This window comes from Mus caroli, chromosome 15 (genome assembly GCF_900094665.2).
Source record: "Mus caroli chromosome 15, CAROLI_EIJ_v1.1, whole genome shotgun sequence".
NCBI lineage: Eukaryota > Metazoa > Chordata > Mammalia > Rodentia > Muridae > Mus > Mus caroli.
The window spans coordinates 61,812,049-61,827,960 of NC_034584.1; the positions used below are offsets into that span (position 1 = coordinate 61,812,049).

General features: G+C 45.9%; 1 protein-coding gene across 2 annotated transcripts in view; it reads right to left on the reverse strand.

Moving 5' to 3' along the window:
* Window positions 1-776: 776 nt before the first annotated feature.
* Zfat (zinc finger and AT-hook domain containing) overlaps window positions 777-15,912 on the reverse strand; it is a 178,226-nt gene continuing 163,090 nt past the window's right edge. The window contains exon 16 of one of the 2 annotated variants that reach the window (XM_021182879.2): window positions 777-1,594. In XM_021182879.2, the coding sequence (XP_021038538.1) occupies window positions 1,355-1,594 (240 nt within the window). In that variant the 3' untranslated portion in view covers window positions 777-1,354. The remainder of the gene's footprint in view (window positions 1,595-15,912) is intronic. The other variant, XM_029469960.1, reaches the window with a different exon arrangement.

The window sequence follows — 15,912 nt, forward strand, 5'->3', positions numbered from 1 at the left end:
TCAAGGTTCAGACACCCAAGTCTGTTCATAATCAGAGAACTTGGCAATCATACTCATTCAGATGCAACTGGACTGGGGGGTGGGGTGGGGATGGGAGTCTCTAGCAACTTGTTGAGGAAATTTGGATGAAGACAGAGCCGGCTTGGAGACAGATTCTCTGCCTGCACTTTGGACACTGGCTGTATCTACAGACACTTGTTGAGGCAGATCTCCTGGAACGCTGGCTGACCCTGTCACCTCAGTCTATTAAATGGCCACCACCAACCAAGGGTTCTAGAATAAATATAATCCCAGCCTCTTCACAACCCACCCCTTGTGGAGTTGGCTTATGGATAATCCTTCCCACCACCTTCCCTTTGCAGCCACCCACACTCTGGGGCAAAGCAGAAATTGTCCTTGTTTACTGTCCAGCATACACTGGATATAGTCTACATAGCAAAGCCCATGGCTCTTCCAAAGGTCATTAGTGCAAACTAACTCATGCAAGCAAAGGGCGTTTAGTTCCTCTGAGGTCAGCCTACTGTCCTGTCTCCTCCATGCCAAGACATTGCTTTACTCCCTGCTGAAGTGCTCTCCCACAAGTGCCGGAATGTCATGCAGGGTAAGGTGAGGGGTCACTGGGATGCTAAGAAGAAGTACCGTTGTCTGTGTGCCAGTCTCTGCACCCTTGCAGACAGCTTCAGTGGGAGAAGGGGACTTTGATGGAGGAAGTATAAGCTGCCTCTGAGAAGGACAAGGAACAGGCACAGATGCTTTTATTTCACCCACCCACCCCCTAAATGGGGGGGGGGTGAGAAAATGCATTTATTTCAAAGCAAAAAGAATTCCAAGCTGGGCCCTTGTGATAGAGGACTATGGGTCACTCATTTGTTCCCAGTGTCCCTGCACTGAGGAGGGCAGGGCTCTGTGGAGAATGCTTGGAAGGCCCTGCCCCACCCTACCCAGTGGCCCAAAAGACATAAGGCCACTTGCTGTGTGATATCTGTCTTCCTCTCACAGACAGCACAGTGGGCCCCTGTAGAAGATGAGCACCAGGCAGTAGGGATGCAAAGGGCTGGGGTTATAATCAAAGATGATGCTGATGGGGAGAGGAGTCTCTGGATCTTGAAGCAAGGAAGGGGTAAGACAGGAGAACTGATGGGAAGGTCTTCTGGAAACAGAGGGTCCTGGGTCAGGATGTGATTTGTACTGAGGACTGGGGTTCTGTATTGCTGGTGATGTGCTGGCTTTGACCACACAAAGGACACTATAGAGAACTCTATCTGGGCCAGTAGACAAGAAGAGCACAGATGGGTCTGGTGGGTTAGGTGGTCTCCAGGCCCACCAAGGCTGGCTGCCACAGGAGGCAGGGATTCTAGAGTTCTGGGGTTGGCTGCTCCCCAACCTGCTCCTCCATGGGCTGTACAGCCTCTTGCACGTATACAATGAACTCTGAGGCCTCCCCACCCTGTGTGTACACCGTCACTGTCTCTATGCCCTCCACGTCGTCAGAGGACACCACCAGATGGTGCTGCTCGGCCAGCTCCACGGAGGCCTGCTGGAGAGTCTCTTGAATCATGACTGTGTGGTTGGAACTGGGCTCCTCATCGGTGACCTAGGAGGGAAAGCGAAAGGTGACATAGGTCCAACAATAATGTCAACATTATAAATGTGGCATTGGGAGCCACATGCAATCCTCTCATTGATGCAATATTGTCTCACCCCTCTTCATGGAAGAGGAGAATGAGACTCCATGACACAGAGTGACAAGGTCAGGTCTTTCCCATGTTGCAAATGGAACCTCCAAGGTGTGGAGTCACAAAGCATGAGGGTTAGAAGGCACCATGGGGTTATGAAATGCACAAGCATGCAGTATAGATTAGGAGGCTCCTAAAGATATATACCTGGTCCATTTGACACTGAAAGAGTGGCTAGGTTCTTCCTGGTTTCTTTGTTTTTGCTACTCTGGGAGTCCACTTCAAATGCTACAGTCCCCAGGGGCTGTCCATCAATGCAGATGCCTGGCTATTCTTTGGAGGCCTGCCAATAGATCCATGCTGCCACAGTGCTGGGCAGGGAAGGTCAGGGAACATTGACAGTGGAGAAAACCAGCTGATTTCAATAGCCAGGACTTTGATTGCTTGGAGACTGCAGAGTCCAAATTCCTACCAATGCCAAGGTATCATGTCCCTGACTATCAATCAGCTCTGGGCTGTTGGCAATTTGTAATAATAAAATCATCTTTAACCAGAGAAGAGGAATAGGAGACAAATTTAGGAAGAACTAAGAACATAGATTGTAAAACAAAGGGATGGGCTGAAAAACAGATAAGGGGCTGGTGGACAGGCCACTGGTCCCTAGGAGATTTGGAGTAGCTATCCTTTCAGGGCCTGAGTGACAAGGGTGACATTCTCTGGGATGCACTGAGCAGGTATGAATGTCAGCTTCAGCACTTCCAGGAAGCCTGGGCAAGATGCTCTACAATCTTTGGCTTGCCCAAGGTAAAAGAAGGACCAGCATAGCTACCTTAGACGGACTAAGTAGGGAAGGTTCAGCTCATAGAGACTGTGGAGGGAGAGAATAGAGGGGGAGACAGCTGTGGGTGGAATCTGGGCATCTTGATGTTAGATGCTAAAAGAAGATTATGATAGAGAGAATTCAGAAGCTGTAAAGCTATTCTGAGAGAAAACTGCTAACTTATCTAGCCATTTCTGTATGTATAAGCCAAGACATTTATTTCCTTTTACTATTTATTTCCATTTCATTTATCTGCGAAAATGCACCAAAAGCAAGGCTGTGGAGGTAAATATTAATTTCTTTCTTTGAAAGACAGTACCTAACAGGAGAATAGGATGCTGCAAACCTCCTCCCTCGCCTGGTAGCAAACTATGTGGAGGAAGGAAGGAGGGTGGGTGATAAACATTGAGGTCCTCAGGAAACATGTCCACAAACTACAGTGCACGCCAGGTAAGTGTGGTGGTATCATGTGGTGAGCAGAAGGAGAAAGCCACAATGAGCTCATGTGATACACACGCCTGTACTTAGTATGGCAGGGTGAAGGCTGCAGAGAAGGGCAGATGAGGTTTAAAGCGATGTTTGCAATGAGCTCTTCGTATCTAAGCTCCTTAGCAGCTTACCCACAGACCAAGCCTTTATTTCATAAAGCAAGGCAGACATTTCTGAGAAGTCCAGGCCTCAGCCCATCTACGCTCGCTCTCTTACCATCATGCTGAACATTTCTGTCTATTTTGTCTGCTACCTTTTCTAGGTGATGAAGTCCATTTAAGAGAACCCTTTTTCCATTTGTTTCTTGTCTTTAATTTCTAGCCCCAGGTTGGTCTTGTCACCAAAACCTGTACTACATTCGTCTATTGATTCTTATGCATGGAACATCACAATGGATCATTGGGAAAGGTGACAGATGATGCTAACTGTGCATTTCACTGAAGTCCTAGCATAAGCACGTGTTAGGTTAAGCAGGTCAAGCTAACTTGGGGCTCCCCAAGTCCACCTTCTCCACATACTTAGGAGCTCCACAGTAAGGATGAGCCAGAGGCAAGGAGCTGCTTTACAGAGGGGCTTATGAGCCTTTGGAATATGTGTGGTCCTCAAGCATTCTAAGTGTCACCTGCTCATTCTGCTTTTCTGCCATTTCTGTAGGCATGCACTGCCTACCCTGTTCCCACAGAAGTCAACAGCTGTTTCGTACTGTGGTTACTGAACACGCCCTTAAGCCTCACTCCAGTTCCTCATACATACTATCTGTTCCCTCTTCACAAATGGCATCATGAAGCCCCTAGGGTCCAGTGACTCAACTAAGGTCGAGCAGCTTACAAAGAGCAAACGCTGGACCTGGTACGCATGAGTGGAACCTAGAGCTGGCGAGCGTGGCAGTGACTAACAGTATCGCATGCCCCAGATTGATAGGGTAGAATTATTGCTCTTTAGCTATCCGAGGCAGACAAAGCTTGTACAGCTCTAACCATTCTCTTTGTTCAAAATGATCACTCCAGCAGTTTAATCTATTAGCACAGGCTTAAAATTGTTCTCTGCCACAGAAATAATATGGCTTTCACAGTGTCATTACCCCCTGAGACAGATACTCTATTTCTCCCAATGCTGCATCTAATATGTCTGTTAGCTAAGTTATTAGCAGCACAGAGAGTCTAATAGAAAACCTTAATCCATGGGACTGCATAAATTATTCACAACATCAGGTCCTATGTTCAGTACTTCTGCTCACCTCAGATGTTCCAGAATGATGCTAGTGACCTATCCTTGGCAGATCTATTGCTGCTGGAGAGCAGCTTCCTGTGGAGACCCTGTCTCTCTCTTCGCCTTCATCTCATGGTCTGCTCTGCAGCATGGATGGATATTTTGATATGTCATGTCATCCGGGATCTTCCAATCACTCCACTCGTTCCATATTCCTCACCTCTCCTTCCTTCTCGCCCTTCTTCAGCTTCCTCTCCACTGTCTATATAAAACCCATCCCCACAAGCTTAAATCCTCTCCTTCCCAACTTTCAAGAAAGTCTCAGATATCGCTCTTGCTCACAGACCCTCAAGGAAGATGCAGCCTGTGTCACTCCCCAGGCCTTTATGAGCCCAAATTGGTTTTGTGTTACAGTCCACCTCTAAGTTCTCTAAGCAGACCTATAGCATCTGGTGAGAACAGCAATACTTGCTGTGCAGATAAGCATCAGTGTTTCTTTACCCTAGCCATCACTCACCTGATGTGAAGCATCTGAAGGATCTTAGCACCCAAGCCTCAGAGAGTGTGAGGCTCTGGGAAGATGGAAAGGTGCCTGCAAGGTACTACACTTAACACAGCCATGGATGGCCAAGTACAGGATAAGGCCATACCCAGGTTCCTGTGCTTCGGGTGGACATGAGCTTCAGGTAATAAGTTACTCCAACCCAAAACTGAGCCAAAAGGGAAGCAGGTGGTTGGACCACCAAACAGCCTCTCCCCTAGTCTCTCATCAGTTTCTTGGGCTGGATCTTATTTTATTATCTCTTTAATAAGAGTACACTGAAAGACTCCATGCCCTCAGTCATACCTCATGATCATACAACAGAGAGCAGGACCAACAGCATAATCCTCTGGACTGGGCACAATCTATATTGTATCCTCAGCACCCAACATTGGCCAAGAGAAAACCACGAAGAGGTAGCTGCCTTGTTCTATAGAAAGACCACAGAAAGGGGGTGGTCCACTGGAAGCCTGCAGTGAGTACTTCTTCCTCTTGGCAGCTCTTGGCCTTCGGCTCACAGACCTCAGCACCTTCAGAGTCTCAACCTGAGCACATGCTCTTCTGTTTGAGACTACACCAACTACTACCTCCTGGGGTACCAAAACAGCCCAGAGACATGGTCAAGGATGCAGACATATGGCAAACCAAGATAATTAATGGAAGAAAGAGCTGTAACTCATGGTTGAATCCCAGCAGCAATGGGGAAAGGAGAAAACATTCTCACTAGCTGGCATTGATAGGAACTCTTTAAATCCACCAAGGATCAGAAGAAACAGGACACATCTGCGACATCCCTTCACCCAGAGCTCTCAAAACAGTGTGCAAATAACTCCTTGGCACCAGATCCTGAACACCTGTGCTGGGGCTAATGACCACATCCTTATCAGCACCATCTACTTAAATAGGTTTGAGCTCAGTCCCCATGGGGCATTGGAACTGCAAGGCTTCATACAGCAAAAGTTGGACCCAGCATGGCATATAAATACATGGTTAAAGGAAGATGAAAAATACTTCAGCTGGCCAATAATGAGAAGAAACCAGAAGGACAGAGTGGGGAGACACTGTCTTATCATATAGTTTATATCTATGAATAAATACAACTAGCAGTACCCTTCTAGTACATTCTGCCATCATACCAAGACTGAGGGTCACTGAAGGACTGCAAGCAGACAAGTGGATTCAACCCACGGATCCTAGTTGAAGGGTCTTGTCAGGATAGGGACCCTTATGCCTTTCAAGAGACAGAAAGTCAAGACTACCATCATCTCTGCCACTGTTGCTGCCATGCTAGGAGACTGCATAACTTAGGCATCCTTCACATCTCAAATAACTTGAGTCAGGTTCCTTTTTATTAGGTCATGCCTTGGAGAATGCTTTCTCTAGATATCATTAGTGTCCATGGTAAACAAGTATCTGGGGCTGCAGCCCAGCAAATGGCTGAAGCCACTTCTTAAAGAATCCAAGAGCCAAACTCTTGCGTGTGTGTGTGTGTGTGTGTGTGTGTGTGAGAGAGAGAGAGAGAGAGAGAGAGAGAGAGAGAGAGAGACTCCGAGAAAACATGGAAAGATGGGTTTGCACACATATACATGTCTATGTGTAGGGAATTATGCATATGTGTGTCTGTCTATGCTAGTTTTATGTCAACTAGACAAAGACTATAGTCTTCTGAGAGGAGGGAAGTTTAATTAAGAAAATGACTCCAGAAGATTGAGCTGTAAGTAGACAAAAGCATAGGGCATTTTATTTATTAGGGATTGATGACAAAAGGCCCGGCCCATTGTGGGTAGGGCCACTCGTGGGCTGGTGGTCCTGGGTTCTTTAATAAAGCAGTCTGCACAAGCCATGAGGAACAAGTCAGTAAGCACCACTCCTCCATGGCCCCTGCATCAGTTCCTGCCTCTAGATTGCTGCACTGCTTGAGTTCCTGAGGTCCTCAGCTAGCCACTGATTGATCCATCATTTAAAGCATCCAGTGTCCTGTGCCATGATCTTTCTCAGTCATGGCTTACTGCAACCACATCATAAAGCCTGGGGTCACTCTAGAACTGGCAAGAACCTTTCCATATGGCTTTGTGCAGTAAGACCAGGTTTTCACCCAGTGGGTCACAGCTTTGATTGAGCTAACCCTGAGATGTCAACTTGTCACTTCCAAACTATGAGAGCAGAACCTACACTCTACTATTCACTTCCTAAATACAATTGTTCTCCCTCTTATTATTGTACTGCTCATGGTGTATACTGATCCCAAACCTGCCTTCTCTCAGCCTTGCTGGTAGCTGGTGTAACCATGGTGGACTCTGCTCCAATGGCAAGAGAGAAACTTAAAAGGGTCTACTATCCTTCTGTGCCAGGACTCAGAAGTATGGAGTTGGTCTCAGTGAGCTGACACCCACACACCAACACTTCCTTAGATTCTCAAGGCCACCTGGCCAGCCTCTTTGGCATAAAGACTTCTTCCACTTTGAGATTTAGCAGAGTGGGGAAGAAGGTATCTTGCTCCTGATGTCACCTCTTTGCATCTAGCTTCATTCTCTATCTCTCCTAAACAGATTAACGATAAGTCAGCCAGCTGGCCATCTTAAGTCCAGTCAAGTTAGCACTATTTTGCAAGTAGGTGCAGCCACAAATACACAGGTTCAGTATCTACAGAGAAACTATCTTCCTGCTCTGAATCTGTATGTGGTTGTGGCTGAGTATGAGTATGATAAATGAGTCTATTTACTTTGCCTTAGTATACTTAGAACACTAGACTGTTTTTGTCTTTTGGTCATGTGTATGGGTACCTTGGGTAGTAAAATAAATGTGACATAGTATCTACTCTTCAACGAAACTTTTGGGTTCATGGCCTAGTGACTGTGAGCTGCCAGCCATCTGCCCTCATAGCAGCTAACCTTGCTACTTATAGCTAGCCCGGGGCTGATATCCTCAGAGCCATTATCTTACTGTCACTTCACTTCAGCCTGGCCTGTGTCATTGTGCTTAGGTGTTCCCACATATACTCTGTAAGATAGAAGCAAAGGATGTAATGAATGGTTTCATCCAAAATGCCCGGACTCCCAGAACGGTCACAGATACTTGTCAGACAGAACCAAGTGAGAAAGCAGCCTCCGCTTACATGGCTTCTCCCGCGCACCTTTTGGTTCTGAAGAGGAGCACACCCCTCCCAGCAGTTAGAATCTCCCCGCTGCTTGGATGATCAACACACCATGTCTTCCCCTGCACTCCCAGAAGAGAGGCAGATCTGTCTCATGGGGATCACAGCAGGCACACTCCCTGTCACAAACTAGCTTAGGAGTAGAGCCCCATGCATTGGAAACAGAGACACTTTAAACACAATCCCAAATTTATTGAGGAAAGAGAAATGATAAATGAATGTGCTTTGTGGGAAAACATCATAAGTTTCTAACTTTAGAAATATGTATATTTATATAGAAGACCAAATGGGGTGATGCTATCTCCAAGAAACTTGTACAAATAACAAAAATATTCACAGACAGGAAGAAGCCATTCCTGAAGATAGAAAGCCCTTTTAAAGGGACAGAATGAAAGGATGGAGAAAAGCTGTGACTCCCCCCACACCAGGCAACCATCTTTCACAGGGGTTACCTCCTCTGTTCACTATTTTTCTCTTAGTAGTAGGCAGATAGCTGATATTTTTCTTTTATGGGAACATACAGCTCAGATAAAATTCAAAGTCAAGATTTGATAGCAGCTTGCTAATATCTGTTCCCAGTCTCTATAGCAATCTCCGGGATCTGAGATGCTGGGCCTCATGGTGGGCATAGAACCACAACTGTATCATGGGTCTGAAGCGTAGGGCAGGCTCTGATGCAGAGTGCCATGTGTTTACTCAAGCTTGTCCACTTGAGCTCCCTGACCTAATATGAATGGGAAGGACCAACTGTCTTTGAGAAAGAATTTGGTAAAAGGAAGATTAAAAATGGTGGGTAGCCTTCTTCCTGGCCTCTAAATCACAGGAGAAGGACAAAAAGTTTCCATGTTGGACAAATCAACTTGCTGCACAATGCACAGGGGTCTCATTAACTGGACACCTTACAGTTCTCTATGCCTTAGGAGTCTATGTCCCATTTAACCTGCCCTCACTTGCCTGCGGGGTAGGGAGAAGTAGATCCTTGTCTTGTAAACTATAAGCAATGCGGAGAGCAGCATGGTAACTCGGAAGGAGTGAGTGAGGAATGGTCCTCACAGTTACCATGAGGTGCTGTTCCTTCAGGAGCAAGAGCTCACACCTGGCTCCATCCCCAAAAGATGGCCTTCCAACACATGAACCAACCCTGCACACTTGGCACAAGCTTCTCCCTAGGATGCATACATGCTACCTGCTTTACAGTGGGTGCTCAATAAATATTGACATGTGCTTGTTTAGTGGGCACCAGAGAGGTATTTTAAAGGCCCACTGAAACAGACAGTAGAGTGGTCACAGTGAGAGGTAGAGGAAGATGTGGCATTTTGCTATCTGAACATCTTTCCATACGTAGACACTCTTACCGGAGATGTTATTTTGCTGTATTTTATGCTTAGTACAAGCAAGTGCTTATCACTGCCAGGATCTTCCCACAGGGCCTCTCCAGGTTAAAGCTTTCAGGCATATATCCCTGTGAGGCTTTGCCTCTAGTAGCAAGCCTTCTGGTCAGATAACCATTTTATACAGCTCTACAATTCCTCAAGAGAAAAGATCCCCACCCTACCCACCCTGTCACTGCAGAGCACTGCACTCCCAGTGCTCATTGCCCACCATTTTCTCAGCCTAGTAGCTAAGGGCCGGAACAAGGCCTTCACCAGGACTGTCCCTGCCTTTTGTTGGACATCCTAGGGATGCTTCTCTGTTAGCAGATGTACTGGTTACTTTTCTGTTGTTGTGTTGAAACACCATGACCAAGAGCAACTTTAAAAAAAAAAGAAACAAGAGTTTGTTTTGACTCCCATTCACAGAACACAAGGGCTCCCCTCTCAGCTATTTCTTAAAGTGAAGAGGCCCTAGCTTTCAGATCAGTGTGCCTTCTTGCTCACAGTCGCCTACCTTTTCACTTTGGTCCCTCAGCATCAGTCACATCAAATCAGCTGTAGCAGAGCACCTTAGACCAAGTGGCTTATGAACAGCAGGAGTTTATTTTTGTATTTTTCTCACTCAGAAAGAATAGAAAAGGAAAGGCTAGTACCACAGTCCCAATGTGGCTGGGGTCTAGAAAGGACCGTGTTCACCACAGCATATGCTTCTTGTAATCTTATGGTTTAAGGAGTGTGAAGGAGATTTGAGGCCTAATTTAATGGCATTAGTCCCATTCATGAGTGTTCCATCTCTATGTCCTACTCTTCCCAAAGCCCTACTTTCTAATGCTATTATTGCATGTGGGGTTAAATGGTAGCATATGCATTCGGAGATACAGGCATTCACTCCATAATGGCCTCTCCCAGGGAGGACTGCGGTTGTGAAAATAACTCAAATGACTCAACATGAGGTTGTATACACAGGGGCCCACAGGCATGTGTTAATTTAGGTTAATGTAATTGTTTTCACTCTAGGATGAGCCGTACAACAGACTCTCCTAAGAAACAGGTGGGTCTAGAGAGGTAGCTCCATAAGAGTGTACTTGGCTAGCCTGGGCAAAGTTCTGAGTTCAATACCTAGCCTCACAAAAGATAAAAAGGAAAAAAAGTATCATTTTACCTTGCTGAGACTCTCAGTATGGAGCCTAGATAAATGTTTGCTGCCTGCTGAACAGAATCATCAAAAGAAAAACATTCATAATTGAATTCTACACATATAGTAAGGAGTTAAGGAGTTATGCTGTATCTGGAGTGCCAAGAGCTAAGATACTGCAGTCTTAACATGTACCAAGCCCAGGGCCAACTGCTTCATTTACATAATCTATTCAATGGCCCCACTGGGGAGATTTTATTATTTTAAAATATTACAGAGAATGAAACTGAAGTTCATTGAGAAATACTTTTCCAAGGTCACAAGCTATAAAGAGACAGATCTGGGGTTCAAACCAGGCATTCTTTACCTCTCATTCTGGTATTTGCATAAGCTCAATACTCACGGTTGTGCCCAGGGAGACCCAGCCACTTCAACACACCCTAGATTGACACCCATGTCACAGATTTTGTGGAAGGCATGCCTTTGTGATTTCCACGCAGCGAGGCACCTATAGCCTGCCTGGAGATGATAAGACTGCTCAGTAAAAGCACTCCAGCTCAGTCAGCTCAGCATCCTTGGTTCTGAGCTCACAGTCATTATTACAAATACACATGATGCCTGGGAAATGGGCCAGGCCCTGAGTCAGGTGCTTGAGAGCGGAGGGACATCGAGACTAACTAAACCTCCACCTACCGTTACAGATCTTCAGTGTGATAAGCACTAACTATAGATACACCCATACTAGGTTATGGTTTGAACAAAGTCTTTAAGAACTGGATGAAGAAGAGGGTCCTGCTGCCATTCCACATTTCATTGCTGCTCAGAAAGGGAGGAGAGCTTCTTGCAGGGAGTCGTCACTGCCACGCAACTTCTCTCTACTTAGAGATGGGGGGTAGGGACAGAGAGCAAATGGAGTGTTCTTCCAGATGAAGCCCTTTCTGGGCAAGCAGGAAGACAATATATGTCTGTGGACTATTCTCTGACCAGGGCCATATAAAGGCAGGTTACTGCATACAGGTCTAATGTTAACATAGAATATTTGGGTCTCATTTGATTATTCAGTGACTATACCCATTATCTAGCCTAAGAAATTAACTGAAAGGCAGTAGCTTATAACAACCCTAACTTCCCTGACCCAAATTGTACAGGTGGCTATCACTAACTGGAGATGCTCTCTATTTCACAGACCATAGATCTTATTCGGCTTCAGTAACCAAGCTTCCTCCTTTAGAATCTAGAATATCACCTAACCACAAAGAAGCAGGGTCACTTATATTCATAGGCTCTAGAGGACTGTACCCTGTAGCTTAAAAGGTCCACTAAGAGCTTACTGAAAGCTCACCACCAGGAAGAAGCCATGTCATACAAACTGGCAGCTCTCATCCTGGGCCACGCCTACATTTGGATTGGTTAGGGAAACAAAGAGGAGGAAGGGGTAAGAAGTGGATAGTTTGTACTGAGGGGAATTCCTGTGGCCAGGATGGAGGCTACTGGCACATCTACATCTGATGCACAAGTCACAAGGTGGGAATCAGTGCTATAGGAAAGGAAGAAAAGGCAGCTATAGGCTGGTGCATGCTAAGCAAGGGATGCGGGTTGGAAGCAAAAGGGCCTTGGAGTTAGTGGGACCACAGTGAGGAGGTTCTAATCTAAGTTAATGGGCACGTCCTAGGTCATCAGAAGAGTTATAAGAGCTGGAGAGGTGCATAGTCTAACTCAGGGGGTGTGTGGCAAGACCAGTGATTATATCTTTAAAAAACTTCCCAATGTCAGCACTACTAGCACTGGAGAACACATTTTGATGAGTGAAAACCTAGATAAGAGCAGCAGCCATAGACAAAGGGAGTTTTAAGGCATCTTATACAGGTGAGACTTGAAGAACATGCTGGTAGGTAAGTGACATACAGAAGGCAAGAGGAGCAAGGTTCCAAAATCAATGCCTATGTGGCATGTTTGGATTGGTTAGGGAAAACAAAGAGGAGGAAGGGGTAAGAACTGGATAGTTTGCACTGAGGGGAATTCCTGTGGCCAGGATGGAGGCTACTGGCTCAGTGGGAGCTCACAGCAAGGGCTAAGCCAGAGGTGTACTGTGTAGGGACAAATCTAAGAAAGGTCACTTCACATCATATCTCCTATTTCCTCCTCTCAGGGGAGAACTGCCCTTGCCTTATCTCCACACCTTAAATAGACTCAGTGAGTTTAACTATCCATATACTTTCCCAGAGTCCATATACTTTCCCAGAGTAAAGTTGCAGAGAGAAGGGATAGGACTAGAGAAAATTTATCAGCAGGGGTGGGAAATAGGTACCAAGCAAACTGTAATGAATGACTGTATCAAAACTCAAGTGGGATTCTGCAGCTTGTAGAGGACCACAGGGGGAGAAGCAATGCTCAGTATGGGTATCCTCAGCTCTGACAGTGGGATGTACAGGGAGACTAGCATCCTCAGCTTTGACAGTGGGATGTACAGGGAGCCTGGCATCCTCAGCTCTGACAGTGGGATGTACAGGGGAGACTGGCATCCTCAGCTCTGACAGTGGGATGTACAGCGGAGACTGGCATCCTCAGCTCTGAGTGTGGGATGTACAGGGAGACTGGCATCCTCAGGTCTGACAGTGGGATGTACAGGGGAGACTGGTATCTTCAGCTCTGATAGTGGGATGTACAGGGGAGACTGGCATCCTCAGCTCTGACAGTGGGATGTACAGGGGAGACTGGCATCCTCAGCTCTGACAGTGGGATGTACAGGGAGGCTGGCATCCTCAGCTCTAAAGGAGGGATACATGGAAGGGCACCATAATGAGACAGACAGAAGCCTTTATTCAGTTTCTGTAGACCATTTCTCATATGTCCAGAGTCATATCATGTGGCTTATGATTACTTCTAAGATTTCACAAAGAAATGGACTTTGCAGCAACTACCAATGCATGGGAGGGCTCAGCAAGTAATAAAAGAGCTTTGAGAGGCAGCCATTTGGCATGTCAGCCATCAGACATTATGCCAGGGGCAGAACTCTCTGAAAAGGAATGCCATTTAGAAAGAAGAAAGAGAAGAGGTTTGAAAAGCTGGGGAGAGCTAAGGAGGGCCTACAGAGGACAAAGGTGGCACTAAGTTACAAGAGAAGGTCAGCTGCCCTTCTGTCCCAGCGTCTCCATACCAAATGCCAGTTCAGCAACAACGGAACAAATGCTCTGTAAAGAAGGTGCAGTGTGAGCGTGCCCTAGGAGGGTACCTATGCGTATGTTAGGATCATGATAGAATTAAAGATGGCAGGGACTTGTGATCAAGTCAATTTTATGGCAAAGCTCCTGAGGCAGGAGCCAAAAAGGATTGACCAACCAAAAACAAACCATGAGGTGAGAAGTCTTTCACAGAGAGGACTGTGATGGGGTAGCAGGAAGAACAGTCATTTTCACAAAGGACCCAAAGAGTGGCAAATACAAGCACTCAAAAGAGCAGGAGGCAGAAGGATCAGAGCAAGTTCCTAGCTAGTGAGACCCTGTCTCAAAGAACAAACCAAACTAAATCAAACATACAAACAGAAGAGCTGGGAATTAAACAATAACAGCAAAACCTGGCTTGGAGGCATCTGCTGGAATCCTGAAGCATTAGATTCCCAGACCCCAGCAAGTCAGCAAGTGCTTACTTTCTGTCTCTGTGACATGCACTGGTCTGAGTATCAGCAAATACACACACACACACACACACACACACACACACAAATGCACACATGCATATTCCTTAATCTTTTATAAAGACTCTCTTAAATGCACCTGAGAGGGTATAACACAAGCTAGCATTTTGTTAGTGGTGTAAGACTACTGAGTAGCTGTTACCTGTGGTATGTGTTACACATACCAGACCAACATGAAGTCCCACCAGCCTAGGGATGGGAAACAAAAATAGAGAAGGGGCCAGGCCTGCTGGGGCCTACTTTCATCTCTAGCCCCTGGTTGTCTTGAACCTCAGGAGAAGCTGATTCCAGCCCCCACACAAACAAAACTTTCAAATTCCATTATTTCATGTCATTTGCACTAAAGGGGCAACAAAGAAAAAGAAAGCTAATCTTCCTGAGGTCAAGGAGAGAGGAGAAGCCTCACCTTGAGCCACCGTAAGGCCCTTCAGCTGCCAGATATCCTCTATACTATGTAGGGGTCTTGGGCCAGACTGCTTGGCGTGTGATTACAATAAAATGGAAGAGAATGATTTCTTTCAAATGGTCATGGGAAGAGACTCTGGAGCCGCTTCATCTAAATCCTTTCCCATATGGCTCAGCCCATAGTCTGGCTATAGTCTCAAGTCATGCTCAGCTTTATGAGCTAAGGCAAGAGTCCATGCTGGGCTCTCCTTGCAGGGCACATGGGCTCTTGGGCCAGGGGCTGTACTTGGAAGTTCCTCTGTACAGCAGCTTCTCTTAGCACATAGTCCAGATGTGTGCTAAGATGGTGACAGTGAACTTGGAAAGCTTAAAAATTGGGGACAAATCACTTTTAATTATTGCTAATTATATTAATATTATTTAATTATTGCTAATTATTTTTGGAATGTCCCAATGATGCATTCCTTAAAGAGCTGGTCCACAGGGGTAATACTGGTAGGAGAAGGCAGGAGCTTTAGGAAGTAGGGCCTTGCAGAAGACAGTGAGATTACGGGGACAGCTCCTAGAACAGAATACTTAGATTTCCAGCCCTTCCCATTCTCACATTGTAGTTCCAGTGCCATAAGGTGGGGATCTTTGCTTCACTATATATTTTGGGCCTCATGAGCCTCAATAGATATAGATATCACCTCATAAGCACCACATATAGAACAGGGCGTGGTAGTGCATGCCTGTAATCCCAGGGCTGGAAAGTAGACACAAGAAGATCCCAGGGACTTTCTGGTCAACCAGTAAAGACAATCAGAATCCCAGGGTCAGTGAGAGATTCAGGCTCAGAAGAGGTGGAGAGTGATGGAAGAGGATATGCAGTATCCACCTTTGGCCTCTACAGGTACGCGAGTGGGCACACCCACCCACTAAATTCTCATGCATGCACATGCATATACCTCACACACATATAAAAAAGTAAATCCATACAAAACCTAGAATCTATCTGGACCCTGTAAAATAAGTACAGGAAACAGACAATTCTGCTTTAAAAGATATAAAATCATGGCATGCAACAGGAATTTCAAACACTGTTGTTATATGTCCTCATGTGCTTCTATGACAGACACGGAAGCTTTTTTTTTCTCTTCAGTATTAACAGGAGGTGATTGGAAAATCAACACATGAAGCCAACAGTGCAAGCAAAACTAGTCAGTCTTTGTTGGTCAATTGTTCTGTGTCCTGACTTGGGTTGTAGCAAGAGGAAGTCTTACTACTGCTGCCCTGTGCTCTGCTCTTGATGAGAGGCAGCACTGGGCAATCCAGCAGGGGGGCAGGACTCCATCAGGGAGTCAGCAGTCTCATTAGCACACATGGTTTCCTGACTGAAAATATCCTAAGTCAGTGCGTAATTAAAAGAAAAAAGAT